The following is a 15,662-nucleotide window of genomic DNA, read 5'->3' as shown; positions in this document are numbered from 1 at the left end:
TGCTACTTAGAGAAGTGAAGATTTAAAGAAAAACAGCAGAGCAGCTTTATATAGAGAAGAAGATAGTCATGTAAGCAGCATGTGAGAGCCTTAAGTTAGAAGACGTGTTTAGTATGGTTATACTAATAAATATACAATAAATTCCTCTTACACCTAAGTTTTTTTGTCTGGTTCTGAAAATTTTACTATAGCCGGACATTATCAAAATCTTAACTAATTAAAATTTAGTTTTCTTCTTTTTAATAGGTCATCACTTGATATCTCCAAACCCTTAAATAATTAAGGTTTGATTTTTTTTTTTCATAACTCATAAGTAGTAATTTTACTCCATTTGTTTTGGATTCTGTTTAGTATATAGCAAGCTGTTACTAAGGTTTTGCTCCAAAATCCTTTTCCTCAACCAAAATTAGAAAACAAAGAATTGACTATTTTCATAAGAATTCGATTCTTAAATTTCGCTACACCATTTTGTATTGGTGCGTATGGAGCTGTAGTCTCACAAATAATAGCGGTGGACTCAAAATACTTGAGATCGTAGTATTCACCTCCTCTATCACTTTATAAACATTTAATAAGTAATTCATAATGCAATTCAATTTTATTTTTATATATTCTAAACTTCTTCATTACTTCATTTTTAGCATGCAACAAGTAAACAAAGTAATATATAGATAAGTTATTTATAAATGTTACGAAGTACTTCTTTCCACCAATAGATAGAGTACTACCTATGTCACAAACATTGGAATGTATCAATGCAAGCAATTTGGAGTTCCTTTCTACTTTAAGAAATGAACTTTTAGTAATTTTAGTAACCATGCATGTCTTGCACATATAATTGTTTTCCATCAATATTAACTATCAATTCCAAATTAGCCATCTTATGTATTCTTCTATAATGGACATGACTTAATCTATTATGCCATAGATTAGACAATGCTGCCTTAAACATCAAATGAGGCATCAATATAAGTAAAAGTAGTAACATTCTTATTAATATTAAACTTGAACATGTCTTCACATATTATCCACTTCCCACATGTTGTACACCTTTAGTAATGATGAACATATCCACCTCAAATACTAATTTAAAGTCATACTATTCAACAAGCCACTCGACATAATAAATATTGTTTAGTACAAATACTTTTCTAGAAGTAAACATGAGTTCCACGGTGCCTTTTTCTTTCACTTGTGTAGTGGAGGAATCTACTATGTACAACATCATTCTATCATTAATTGCTTCCAAGAACTTGAAGAAACTCTTGTCCTACATACATGCTTAGTTTCACCAATGTTAATCCACCATGCTCCATCATCTTAGAGAAGATTGCTTTGGAAATCATAGCAACAAAATTCTTGTTGTTCACACCTTGTGTCTTGTACTTCAAAAGTTCACATTTTGCCTTAAAGTGTCCAAGTTTGTTATAATAGAAACATGGACTCTTTTTCTTCCTTTTGATCTTATGACTTTTGTCATTCATTCCAATGAAATGTTTTCCTCTATTGTACAAAATTAGCTTATTTGATGGTTTGTATTCCATCACATGGACTTTTAAAGTCTCAAGATTCTTTACTTTAGGATCTTCATCTTTGTCATCTTGATTGACTTCATCATGTTTGACTTCATTTTGTTTGAGATAATCTTTTTCAATTTAAAGATGATTACCAAGGTCCTTAAGCGATATATCTTTTTTCTAATGCCTTAAAGGTTTTTTAGTGTCTCTCCATGAGGGGGGAAGCTTGTCAATCATGGAAGACATACAATAGCTTCATTCATGTTAAGATCATATTGCTTAAAGCTATTTAGAATGCGTTCAAGCTCATGAAATTGATCTATAACAAAACAATCACCAACCATTTTGAAGTTATTAAAATGACTAACCAGAAATTTCTTCCTACTTGCATCCTCGGTCATGTTTCTTGTCACAAACTTCTCCTAAAGTTGTTTTGCACTAGCTTTACTCTAGTACACATTGAACAATGCATCCGACATTCCATTAAGAATGTGTCCCATGCATATATAGTCGTCATTATCCCATTTTTGCCTTAAGTGATTTTGATTCACAGATTTTTCATTATTTTTTTTCATCCGATCTTGGTGTGCTTAGAACATAAGCAACCTTGAGAGTTGTAAAAAGGAAGTGCATCAATTGCTGCCATTGAATAAAGTTTCATCTTTCAAAGCAATCTAACTTGACAATGTTGGTAGTTATCTCTTTTTGTGAAGTTATTTTAAATTCTAATCACACAACAAATAAGTCTTAAAATTATTGTTGTCTGTGGGTTTAGTTGGAATTCAAAATGAGCTAGGAAAATTGACTTCAAGCTTTGCCTTTAATAGATGTTATCTTTAAAACCTATTTCATCTCCATCACTCGGTATGCAAAAGATAATTATGCAAATAGCTTTTGAGAATTGGGATACAATGAAGTCAACGTCTAATTTTGTTTTGCACTTTACGAGAGTAGATCGCTAGAAACACTTGAGGGTTGCAAAATTGTTTGGACTTAGAGTATATTTTTGCAGCAAATAGATTTTAAGGAATTTGGACTCTTTCTAAAGATGATGAGAACTCAAGTGTTTATATTTATTTTCTAAATTTTATTCAAAACATAACATTTCTCTAGCTCTTTATTTTTTGCTCATCTTGTTTGTTTTTGGTGTATCAAAATGGTTGCAGTAAGTTCTTTATATAGACTTACAAGTGTATCTTTTTTAAGGACACAACTCTTTTATTAAGGTACCTCTATGTCTTAAAACACCTCTGCATATTGTATGATACAATTTTTGGATAAAAATATTATTTTAATAATTACCTTATGAAAGGACAATAATTCATTCCATAAGAGATAACCTTTTAGCTAAAATATGAAAATATAACTTTTGATATACAAACTTTTGAACTATGAAAATATAACTTTTCATAACATTTGGATTTAGAGGTATTTTTTCAATATATTATTTTACCAAGAGACATAACTATTCATATGAAAAATCACTTACAATCTAATAGTCACAATGTGTCACACTATATGATAATAACCTTTCTATTGATGCACCTTTTGAATAGTCACAACTTTTCATATGAAAAAACCATAACTTTTCATTTACAACTTTTTATATGCAAAGATATCATTTTGAAACTACAACAACAAAAATTTAATGCAACAACATCACAATGATAAGAGGGAGGATGAACATGGGCGGACCCAACCTTGTAGGAGTGGTGTTATCTATTGCTAAAAATCTATATGAGTATGTTACTTATTTAGAGTTTTATATAGTTATTGATACTAATGAACTCATTAATTTTTTTTACAATTTTGTAAGGAGTAGGGTTAAAGATTCTAAGTAAGTTTATCAAAATGTAATTTATACACAAATATTTAAATACTAAAAGATAAAAAAAAAATTTCTCTATAATTTAAGGTTTTATCAAAAGAGTCAAAATCTAAATTATTCTTCTTCTCCCTCTCAAAAATTTAAACCTTACTTTTGAGACTTGTAGTGAGGTTTCTTTTCCTCGGTCCTTGGTTGTGTTTTTCACTCTCTTAAAATGACCTATCTAGTAATTTTCAACACAAATTAAGTTTTTAAATACTTTATGTTTAAATTTTTTTGATTAATTTTATAGTTTGAGAGTTTGAGACCCAAATAGAATCTAGCTCATAGAAAATAGTATTACATGTCAAATAATATCTTGAAATTATAAGTTTATTTATTTATTTTGTAGATATATTATTTGATTATTTGATTTTTGTATTTAACTTTATATGGTTTGTGGATGCTTATATTTAATTTTGAACAATGAATTGTCACAATTGTTCGTCATTATCTTGTTGACACCATTTAGAAAAAATTTTTGGGTCTGTCTCTAAGAATGTCTGGGTGAGGCAAATTAACACTTGCGTATGATGTATCTTGCCCACAAAAGCAAGCTCTAAGCTGTCCAAGTCTAACAAGGTTATCTTTTTATAAATGTTAAGAAATTGGAATTCATTTAGCACACGTTTATCAAATCAAGGTAGAGAGGCAATGAATGAAGTGACAGAGAGTGAAGAAATAAAGTGTCAATGGAACAAAAATGGAAGCTGTTTATTTTCTTTTCAAGGCTTTCTTTATCAGATATTTTTGTGGTTTTTAAATCTTTGCGTTCCATTTTGTCTTTGATTATTATTCCCTTAGTTAGTAATAGAGATTAAGTTTGCTGAAGTATTTTTTTTTTGAAATTGAGGGAAAGAAAATTCGAATCCTGCTTTTTAAGTACAGAAATTATGTATCAATTAATGAATCAAATACTCGAATGCAGATTTACTGAACTATGTAAATTTGAGAATTTTGCAAAGGCTGGTTGGCAATTAAGCTTTTGAAAAATTCTTCCATTATTTAAAAGGCTTTTACGTATGAAATGGGCAGAGAACAGAAGATCTTCAGCTTGGTTGAATAGCCTCGTTTGGACTTTCACTTGAATCGATGACTTGACTTTCGATAAAAAACTCGATTGCAATAAATTAATTTTCAATCATAAAAATAAATAAAAATTTATTATTATTATTATTATTTACAATCCCAATAATTAAATGCACCTTAAGTCATGGGACCCTAATTTATTGATCTCTTAATTACTGATAACAAAGTTAGGACCCACAAGCCTAATGTAAAAGGCAGTAAACATCAAGAAAAATGGTGGGGGCTGGATGGGGTAGGAAAGCAATATCACCTTACACCCAAAATTTTTTAATTCAAAGACATACACCTATATATCATTGTTTGTCTTTTCTTATAAAATTTTTGTTTACTATGGCAGGGTAATCCTGCCATAGATATGGTGTGAAACCAAATATTTCTCCATTTCCTAATTGATGGCTCTGTTAATGAGTCATTGCCTTCCAAACATCCAACTTCAGAAGAAAGCAAGGGTCATGTAAGCCAGTCTTTCATATAATTCACAAAATTTCGTTTCTTTAATCTCTAGTTACCTGTTATTATCAATTTGTTAATACAAATGAAATTTGCACAAGCAAGTGATCACTTTAAAAGGAGAAAAATATTATTAAAAGGTTGTCCTGAAACTTTATTTTTTGGAAAAATAAGGAAAATTTCAGGTTTTTGATACAGTTTTCAAAGGACAAATAGCTTTATTTTTGAAAAAAATGAGCAAAATTTGTGTGGCGGTCTATTCATCAATTAAACCGGCTCAAAATCATTGTGAATTAGTCTTAATATTTTACAAGTCCACTTGGAAATTAAGAGAGAAATTATAAGCATAAGATTGCCTGTCGAATATGGTTGAATAAAATTATCATCAGTCAATAATTTCTCTTATTTAACAATTAGTTAACACAGTTTTACATGGTTGGGAGCTTTTTACCCTACTTGTTTTTTGTCGGATCTTTAATTTAAACGGAAAAAGAATTACTATTTTGGATTGTTTTCTTGATTTATTGGGGTGCTGATTCAATGTTTTTGTATGTATTCTGCAGAGCACCTACGGTTTTCATAAGACTCTGTTTGGCTCAACTAAAACTAGTGGGGAATAGTTGTTTCGATTATCAGATAATTTTTGGTTCAAGTAATTCTTGCTAAGCACTTCTCAAGCTCCTCCTCAACCTGCCGAAGTTCTTCCAGATCCTTAAATTATAATTTCAAGAAGTGTGAGTTATTATGCTCTAGCAAATACCTAGAAAGTTTTAAACATCTTCTCAATCGATACCAAGGCTTTAGCTTATGTTCTTTTCTGTGAAATTTGTGGGTAATTTGACTGCAAAAGATTGTTTTCTTGGAAGAAAAGATATGCTTAAACAATTCGGGAAATTAATTCATCCAATTTGAAGGACAACAGTGCTCCTTAACTATCAAAGCATTTTTTTTCTTCTACAGTGAGCATCAAGAGACTTAAAGCATTAACATTGATGATATAATGTGCTTAAGCAACCAGTGTCAGAATGCGTGGAGTCATATATAGGATAGTTGAAGGTATATATCATGTCGAAAATACATTCCATAATCTCAACAAAATCACAGGAAAATCATCTATAAAATAAATAAGATAAGACTAATGCAACTGAAATTATTGACTAAAGTCGGGTTGAACAAAAGCTGTGACAATATATATAAAAGAAAGTTCACCATAATATATAGAATGATAGAACCCATACCACACAAGACTTGGAAAATCTCCTTGTCAAAATCCAATTTTTGCCAATGTCTCAATGGATGAATTGGCTTCCCATGGGAGTATTGATCCTTAATCGGAACACATCCAACCTGGGAAAATTTGTTAAAACTTGTCAGAGCTAGACATTACATCTTATTAAAAAGAAAAAAGTTAATGGTAAATTAAATACTGTTATACTTTTAGAAGTACTAAACTCACCTGAGAGCATTACTTATGTTCTTCTAACATATTTTCGCTGAACTCTTTCGATCATCTTAATGAACCACCATGGTTTTTTAGATGTGAACACAATATATCCCATACTCAATCCCAGTACTAGCCCACATCCATACCCGATCAATATAGAAAATCTCCAGTTCAATTCTTTTGTTGTATCTTCATCATCATCAAATATTGTTGGAGGTGGTTCCCAATCCTGATCATTTCCACAGCCTTTTGATAATGGGAGTCCGCATAAACCCAAGTTCCCAAGGTAGCTATCATTTGTGAAAGTATCAAATTGTTTGCCTTCGAGGAATGGGTCCGACGAAATTATTCCAAGAAAGGTTTAATACCGCTAAGAATCCAAGATTTTTTAACTGTGCTGGAATACTTCCTTCAAGCTTGTTTGATGAGAGATCTAATGATTCAACCTTAGACAAATTACTTAAGGATGATGGTATAGGTCCTGTTAAACTATTGTGAGAGAGATTGAGGACTATAAGTGATTGAAGTTTTCCAATTATTTCAGGAATCTGTCCACTGAATCGATTATTTGAAAAATCAATAACCGTCAAAGTGGTTAAGATTCTCTTGAACTCAATCTCCAACCCTTTTAGTGTAACAAATAAAGATTCATCATAATACACATAAGTGGCATCATAATACGACGCAGAAGTGACATACTTAGTTCCCATGTAGTCTACTTCACTTTTGTTTTCATACCCATTGCTTATAGCATGCAAACTTTCAAAAAATTTTGATGGCAAGCAGCCACTGAAGTCATTGTCAGAGAGATTAATGATCCGCAAATGGGAGAAGGAAGATGCAACTTCAGAATTGACAATGTGGCCATAGAATTTATTGGATTGCAAGGCAAGAACTTGTAGATTCAATCTCCCTAACCAATAAGGAAAGACGTCAGTTAAGTTATTCCTCCCCAAATCTAAAAGTTCCAAGTTCTTGCAATTAACCAAGGATTGTGGTATTGGCCCTTCAAGCTGGTTGCTGCTGATGCGAAAACTTCTCAATGAACAACTTTTAGGAAATAGAATTTCTCTTATTTCCCCATGAAAGTCGTTCAGATATAGATTCGAATGTAAAAGAGTTAAATTTCCAAGACATACCGGGATAATTCCATTCAAATTATTATCTGACAAGTCCAGAACTTGAAGGGAGCTCAAATTGCATATTGAGGAAGGGATTTCTCCAACTAATTGATTGTCTGACACGCTGAACCAAAATAATGAAGGTGGTAGAGTTGGAAGCCGTCCTTGGAGAAAATATGAACACAGGTTAAGGGATTGAATATTCTTCGGGAGAAGTTGCTTTATAAAAATGCGAAAATGATACTTTTGCTTCCTTTAGCACAATAGGAACTTACTGCAACATTGCTTCACAATCATTAATGAAACTTAATGATATAAACTATGAAAACCAATGCTTCACTAATTTTCTTTTACTTTTAAGTCAACATCTACTCTTATTCTATCTAACCAAAGGGATCTCTCTAATAAGAAATTTTTATAATACTACATATATAGAGACAAATAACTTGCTGTAATCTGTAGTTTCTCTTGATGTTTATGAAAGAAGGCATAAAAGTTTTAAAGCTAAATTACTAAACTCTATCTCTTTACACATGCACACACTTCTATTTATGTGTTCACATGCATATGCACATAATAAATTCATATATATATATATATATATTCATATATATATATATATAGGTAGATAGATAGATATTCCATTTAGTCATAATTTTTTATCATATACTTTTTTCTATTGAAAGTATAAAAGTAAAAAAGTGAGTTTTCATATAAAAATAATTTTTTGAAAAAGACTAATACATAATATATGTAATTTTTTAACATGGTAAATTGTTTCAAACAGTATTTGCATTTCACTAATCACTCAATCAATCTGAAATATATTGAATCTAGGATTTTAAGATTTTTTTTATTTTATTTTTGCTCTTCTTCTTTGTCCACTTTTTTTTTTTTGAATATGTACAAGTCTTACATATTTTTATATATATGTATTTCTAATTTTAACTTCAAGTACTTAAAAAGGATTGCAAATTGATATGCATATATCATAAGAAAAGGAGAAGAAAGATGAAATTATACCGGTCAAGTTGTTGTGCCAAAAATCAAGGAACCAAAGAGAAGTCAGGCTTCCAATAGCTGATGGAATTTCACCTGAAACATAAGATTCAATTCCTCAAATTAAGTTAGAATTTTACCTAGCCTTTTCTTCGTTGAGCACTAGGTCTATATATTGTATTTATCTTTCTTTTTCAACAATATAGGTGCTCTCATTTTCCTGTTTTTATCTTCTTTACATTGTACTTTTGCATGGATATATATTTTGAACTAATCATGTACTGCATCTTAATTTTTATGTTATTTTCTTTTAGGCACACCAAAACAATATATTAGCAAGTCAAATTCCTGACTTCTAATGTCACAATGCCTTCCAATTGATTACCAAACAGGGTGTATATTCTAACGCTTTGTATTTAAATAAATTTGTTGGAATTTCAATTAACATTAAGCCATTGTAAATTAGGAAGGTGATCAAACACTTATTACCATAATTGAATATCAAATTCTCTAAACCATATTTCAAATCCACCACTTAATGGAGATTCCATATCAAGCCTGACTCTACAATATGTTTATTATGCCATTCCTACATAAGAATGCATGTTTGCTTACTTGGGTACCTCGAAAATCGTTAAAAGACGGCAATGTACCAAATGGTACAATTAAGTTGAATTAGGCCTCGAACTAGTTCAAATAAAGATTTTAAGATGAAATTGAGAATTTTAAAACCCCAGAATGACTTAAAATGGTGATTCGGAGTTCGAAAACCAATTTGAAGTCAAATTGGAATTTTCATGACCTAGGGGCAAAATGGTCATTTTGCCACCCAAGGTTAAGATGTGAGTGTTGGATGAAATTTTTTACTAAGATTGATCATTTGGAGTATAATTTGAGTTTGAGAAGTGAAAAATTTTAATTTTGACATTTTTTCGAGCATAGGGGTAAAATAGTCATTTTGCCACCCAAGGGCAAAATTGTAATTTTACACACCCAACACTTGTCCAGCACATGGATTTTACCCAATATTATCATGGATAATTGAAGGATTTTATGTGGTGGAGAGAGAAAGCTTAATAGTTAAGAATTTAAAAATGGACCAATGGTAAGGTGACAAGTGTCAAGCTTTTTTTTCTTTATTATTTTCCTTATAAATCAGCACAAAATCAGCCCATTTCTCTTCATAAGGGTCGGCCTCACCAAGAACAAAGGAAGAAAAGAAAGAACAAAAACCCTAGGGTGAAAATTCAAGAGGAAATTGGTGGATTTCAAGTAATCAAGCAATCAAAGGTAAAATTTCTTGATTTTGACTTGTGATCTACCTTTCCCATACATTCTTTCGCATTTTCCATGGTTGAATCACATGATTTCATGATGGGTATCTTGCTGGCCGAACACTTAGAGGGAGGTTTTGATGCTTGATTTGGTTAGATTTCAATGTATTTTAGTGTTTTTAGTTAGTTAACGAAGTGTAGCATGAAAATCAAGCAAGAAAAATTCATGTTCTCCCATCACCCATCATTGGCTGATTTCTCCATGTGGAATATTGATGATGATTTTGATTTTATTTCAAGTGAATTGGTTAGGAAATAATGAATTATGGTGAGAAAATCAAGTAGGAAAAATCATAATGTTGATGCACTCACCATGGCCAAATTTTCCAAGAGAAAATATGAGGATGATTTTGCCATATTTCAAGTTATTTAATTTGTTTTTGATGATTTGGAGAATTGGAAGAAAAATAGAGTTAATTGGAGTTGAATTGGACATATTGGCCAATTAATGGGGTGATAGATCGAGTTAGGCCAACATTGCATGTAGGCGATTATCCGAACAATTCGCGTTTCATATCATGCATTCATATAGAGTTTAGACTAGTTTTAATAACGGTTTACCACCAATGTGGTAAATTACTTGATTTTTGCATTATATCTAGGTGGTGAATCCTCTGAAAAGGGCAAAAAGATAGTACCCGAGGATCAAGAAATCAAAGTACTCGAAACTCGATTTCCATTACAGTGAGTAATCTTACTATCATCTTAATTATCTAAAGTGGTTTTTATCCAATTTTATGATTTTATGAAAAATGAGTTTCAATGATTAATTTTTAGGTTTTATAAACCAAATGTGTTTAAATGAAATGATTTTATAAATTGTCTTGAAATTGAATGATAGCTTTGAAAATAGAGTAATTGGAGACCATTTGTTGTATTGTGAATTTATGGCTCTAATTGATTGGCTTATGAAAATAATTGCATGAATGGTCGAATTGGTATTTGTGTTGAAATATATGAACTGTGTATTTAGCCTTGAAAGGCTGTAAAATAAAATAATTGCCATGTCATGCTATTGCAAATTTTATTGTATGGTGGGTTTAGCTTGCTGCAATGGGCGGGTTCTGTGGACCAGCCTATTAGAGGGGCACGAAATCCGGTTATATTTGTACCTTGATCGAAGAGGCGCGTAGGGTATCTCCTGAGGTATGGTTAGAGTTCACGTCACGCCAAACCACCTCGTGATGATGAACTCTGCTAACGCCAAGGAACGACTGTGTTTTTCAAACTAAAAATATGTTTATGTGTATACGAAATTTTTAACAGCCTTGGTGGGCTCAATTGGATGCCTCTGATCAAGGTATCACCGATTATTATTTGATGGCATGAGCCAAATGTTTATGAAAGTCATAAGACTTATTGAGAAATTAAATGAAATATAATTGTTTGCATGGGTTGGGATAAATTTTCAAGTTGTGAAATACGTATTGTGATGGGATATTTTGATTGTCTCCTATTACTCGGCTTTAGCTGATTTAGATGATGTTTGTTTACTCATCAGGATTATATAATCTCACCACCCTCCTTTCTACTAATTTCAGGCTCAGGATAATCGGTAGATAGCTCATTTCATTGAGGACTACAGTTGGGCTTACATCCTCAAAAAACTGTAGGTTTATTTCTTCTAATACTTTTGGTCGTTCGTGGGCCCACGTGTCATTGTAAATTAAATCTTATACTTTGGTTATCTGTATTACAGTATGTATGAATTTATTTAGCTTTTATGCTACAAAAATTATTTACCGATAACTCTATAAATATTGTTTTATAAAAAAATAAAATATTTTATTGAATATTTTTATTATATTCAAATAATTATAGTTCACTTTAAATGAATGTTTTAGACATTTAAATTTTTTCCTGAACATGAAATATGTGTTTTTCACTCAAATACTACATTTTTATCTGGTTTTGAGATTTTTGAAAAAAAATGACGAAAATGCCCCTATGAGACAAAAGTTATTTTTCTATTGTTTTAATTTGGAAATAGTTTATAATCTCTCAAAACATGCTACTTAACAATTGTTGCTCATAGGGGAGGTGTGAAAACTGATATTAAAGCCTTGCGAGGTTCTGGTTAGCATTCTGGGCAATGAATGTCCATCGGGACGTCGCTGCAGTTGTCACGGGCTCGAGGGAAGTACCGGGTCGTGACATCTCACAAATCCAATGCATCCAAAATAATTAATAACGCCATGTTTTTATGAATTCTATCACTCACATTTATAATAAATTTGTAGTTTAAATTTTTTCTTCTAAATTCAAGTTTTTATTCAATCTAAACAAAAACCGAAATCCAAAATCTGAACCTATAAATCAATATAAATTACTAACTAATCATTTTAATTTATCTAGAGAAAGACCCACAGTAGCATACCTTGTAGGTTGTTCTCTTTGAGGTCTAACTTCCTTAATCTAGTCAAATTCATGATTTCTTGAGGCACACTTCCTTCAACCATTCTCTAACCTAAACCAAGGTAAGATTACAAAGAACTCTAGTTGTATCTAAGGTTTAGACATTGAGTTTAGGTTAGAGAATGGTTGAATGAATTTTTTATGGAATATATTGGTTATTATGAAATTGATGGAAAGATTAGGAGTGGTTGATAATGGTTGTTCATCGTTAGGTTGTGTTGCAAATGTAATTATACCGGATTGAAAGACTTTTTGTTGGAACTGCTAGAGGAAAAGGCATTTTTTATTAGGTGAGTAGATATTGCATTTTTTATTATTTTGATATAATTTAGCATGCCTTGTCTATGAATTTGCATCAAATTCTATTATTGATTAATTAAGCACGAATTATGTAAAAGGTTTATGACGATGTTTGTCATGTTTAAACATGTTTAAGAAAGTGTAGGTATATGCTATTTAAATATGTTTATTACATACATGGTTTTATGCACAGGAAACAAACACTTTGAATGTTTAATATCTCAAAATTCTTATGTTTGTCTATGAATCGCAAGCATGTTCAAATTTGGAAATCATGTAGAACTATGTTTTGAACAAGCCATAACATAAGGATACTTTGTTTTTGGTAAATGAGCTTGAGTTGATGACATTGATTGAAATCATGTCTCAACATATCTGTTTGCATAGGTGAACAAATTCACCCAATGATTTTCAACTTTGATACTTTGGAATGAAATTTGTTTTGATAAATTTTAGTGGAGCCTATTAAGTTAAAGACCTATAGTTAGCAATAGTAAACGTTAATCGTTGTGCACAATGATCTATTATGTTCTGATGTCGATGGCTATATACACTAGACTAAATTGGTATGACGACACCCTTTGTATGTCCAAAAAGTGGGGATGATACCTTGTTTGTTGTTCAGTTTTAAAGTCAGTGGCTACATGCACCAGATTATATTGGTGTTACAACACTTTCTGTATGTCTAGATAGTTGGGAAAATATCTTATCCTCAATTTCTATTTGTTCTTCTTAAGCTAGTGCTCCATAAACATTTAAGTTCTGTTAAGTGATGTTTAAGACTTGAAAAGGATGATTTTATGACTTTGATTTTGAATTTAAAATTGATATATCTGTTCTGATTACTGATTTGAAGAAATCTATGTTGAATCGATTTTTTACTCTATTTTGTATCTAAAATATGAGAACTTTTGAAATAAAATGATATTATACTTTGTTTAGGAACTAAACGATTGATTTAAAGTTGAAATCTAGAAAATTATGAAGGAAGCATTGATATTCTTGAATGAGATATAGATACCTATTCCTTAAATTACCCATAAATACGTTTTGTGTTGAAAGTAATGATACTTGAAAGTCAGTAAGCTCTCTATGTTAAAAGAATTGATACTTTTGATATAAGTAGTGATACTTTATGTCTAGAAGGCTTTGGAAAGCATTCTGTTTGATAAGTATCGATATGTTTGAAAGATGTATCAATACTTAAGGCTTATATATGAAATTTTCACTCTCTTAAAAGGATTTTGAGATGTATTAGACTTGGTTAGTTCCAACTAAACTTTCCATGGGTTTTGTGTTGATCTAAAACATTCTGATTAAGCTCTTGTCACGTTGTTGAAATGAAATATGAAAGATTTGAGATTTGAACTTATGGTTACATTTTTTATATTTAAAAATGTATTTATATAAACACTCTTCTATTTAACTAGTTCCTTCTTCTCGTTATTTATTCATGGAGTTTTATAATTCACACACATAAGTTGCATTTGTTGTTTCAAATTAATGGACTACTTGACTCATCGTCTTTTGGAGAGAACTACTTCAATTTTGTGGTAGGTGGTTGATAAGGTATCTAGTAAACGTCACCTTTTATTTGAGTTGTACTTTACTATCTCTGTTTGCCTATCTATTGGGTCTATTGTACTTTGTTTTATACTTTGTAATAAGTATTTATACTTTATGATTTGGCCACAAGATGGCAAATGACATTATTAGTTTTTAAAATTTTAATTTAGTGCACGATTATTCTTGATTTATGTGTAAGTGCTATTTTTTCTAGTTAGTTTAGTTTTGTGGCCTTATATGATGGTTGTGAACTTTTGTTTTATGTAGTACTGATTCTATTAGGTTGATGTCGTCTTTATCTTTTTGCGTGGCTTTGATTTTTATATTGCTTAGAAATAACTTTTATCTTTTTGTTATACTGCCTAAATTAGATTTTACGCCATAAAGAGTATTTAGACAGAAGGATTAGAGACTTGAAATGACATTCTGATGTTTGAGTGTCAGCATGAGTTGTAATTATTAATTTTTAAGAATATTTTAGAGAGAATATTTTTCTATTTTTTTGTTACTTTGCTTGTATTCTTAAGAAGTCTAGGGTTAGAATACTTATTTATTTACTATTTTCTTTACTTGCACACCAAGTAGGTTTAGGTTTAGTTGACTATTATAATTACTTTATTTGCATACCAAGTAAGTTTGAATTTAGTTAGCTATTATAAATAGCCCCTTATATAATTCTTTATTTTTTGATTAAGCAGTATAATTCTTTGTTTAGATCTTGAATATTTTTTACATGGTATCAGAGTCAGGTTCTAATCCAAAAGGTTTGTACTCAAAAATCACCATCATATTTTTTTCTTTTTTCTATTCATCTAAAACTACATGGCAAAAACCAATTCTAATGTTTCAATTGAACTAAGCAATTCTATGGCTCCAACGATACTTGGCAACCCAACATCACCAATTTTTGTCTACCAAGACAATTATATGTTTCTTACTAATATTACACTAGATGAGACAAATTACTCATTATGGTCTCAACTCATGGAAATGTGTATTTGCACTCATAACAAAGCTGGATATCTCACCGAGAAAGCAAAAAAACTGCACCTAAAGATCCGAACCTTGGAACATGGATTACTGAAGATCACAAAGTGTAAAGCTGGCTTATTGATTTAATGAGTCCATCACTGATGCAACGATTTATTCGTTTTCCCATAGCCAAGGAGATATAGGAAGCTATATCGAAAACCTTTTATTATGGATCAAATGAGACTTGTATTTTTGAATTGAGCTAGAGATCTTTCTCTACCAAACAAAATGGCTGACCATTATCAATATACTATAATGAACTTGTGGCTATTTTTCAAGAAATTGATCACAAGACTATGTCATCGGAAGGAACAGTTGAAGGTGTAGTCTAATTGCATTCTGCGATGGCTAAGCTTTGAGTCCATATTTTTCTAAGTGGACTTGATTTTGAATTTGATCAGGTTTATGGAGAAATCTTATGAAAAGATCTAAAACTTGAGTTGGAAAGCACGTATGCATATGTCAGGAAAGAATATCAACAAAGATAGACAATGGGAGGCTCTCGTCCAAATTTTGAGAGCACAACTA

The 15,662-nt window shown here is 30.9% G+C and overlaps 1 protein-coding gene and 1 long non-coding RNA gene across 2 annotated transcripts in view; one reads left to right on the top strand and one right to left on the bottom strand.

Moving 5' to 3' along the window:
• Positions 5,958 to 15,662, bottom strand: part of LOC18594340 (LRR receptor-like serine/threonine-protein kinase GSO2) — a 49,795-nt gene continuing 40,090 nt past the window's right edge. Inside the window, exons 9-11 of the mRNA XM_018124846.1 lie at positions 8,512 to 8,583; positions 6,380 to 7,652; positions 5,958 to 6,270 (exon numbers count right to left, since the gene is read on the bottom strand). Of these exons, the coding sequence (XP_017980335.1) occupies positions 6,676 to 7,652; positions 8,512 to 8,583 (1,049 nt within the window). The 3' untranslated portion in view covers positions 5,958 to 6,270; positions 6,380 to 6,675. The remainder of the gene's footprint in view (positions 6,271 to 6,379; positions 7,653 to 8,511; positions 8,584 to 15,662) is intronic.
• On the top strand, positions 9,746 to 12,314 carry LOC108662938. Its single transcript, XR_001928826.1, has 4 exons — positions 9,746 to 9,777; positions 10,424 to 10,505; positions 11,363 to 11,430; positions 11,857 to 12,314. It is a non-coding gene; the product is annotated as an uncharacterized LOC108662938 (long non-coding RNA).

The sequence above is a fragment of the Theobroma cacao genome, chromosome 7, assembly GCF_000208745.1.
Source record: "Theobroma cacao cultivar B97-61/B2 chromosome 7, Criollo_cocoa_genome_V2, whole genome shotgun sequence".
In the NCBI taxonomy this organism is placed as follows: Eukaryota; Viridiplantae; Streptophyta; class Magnoliopsida; order Malvales; family Malvaceae; genus Theobroma; species Theobroma cacao.
Note: the sequence above shows the minus strand (reverse complement) of the source record. Positions and strands in the feature narration are given on the sequence as shown.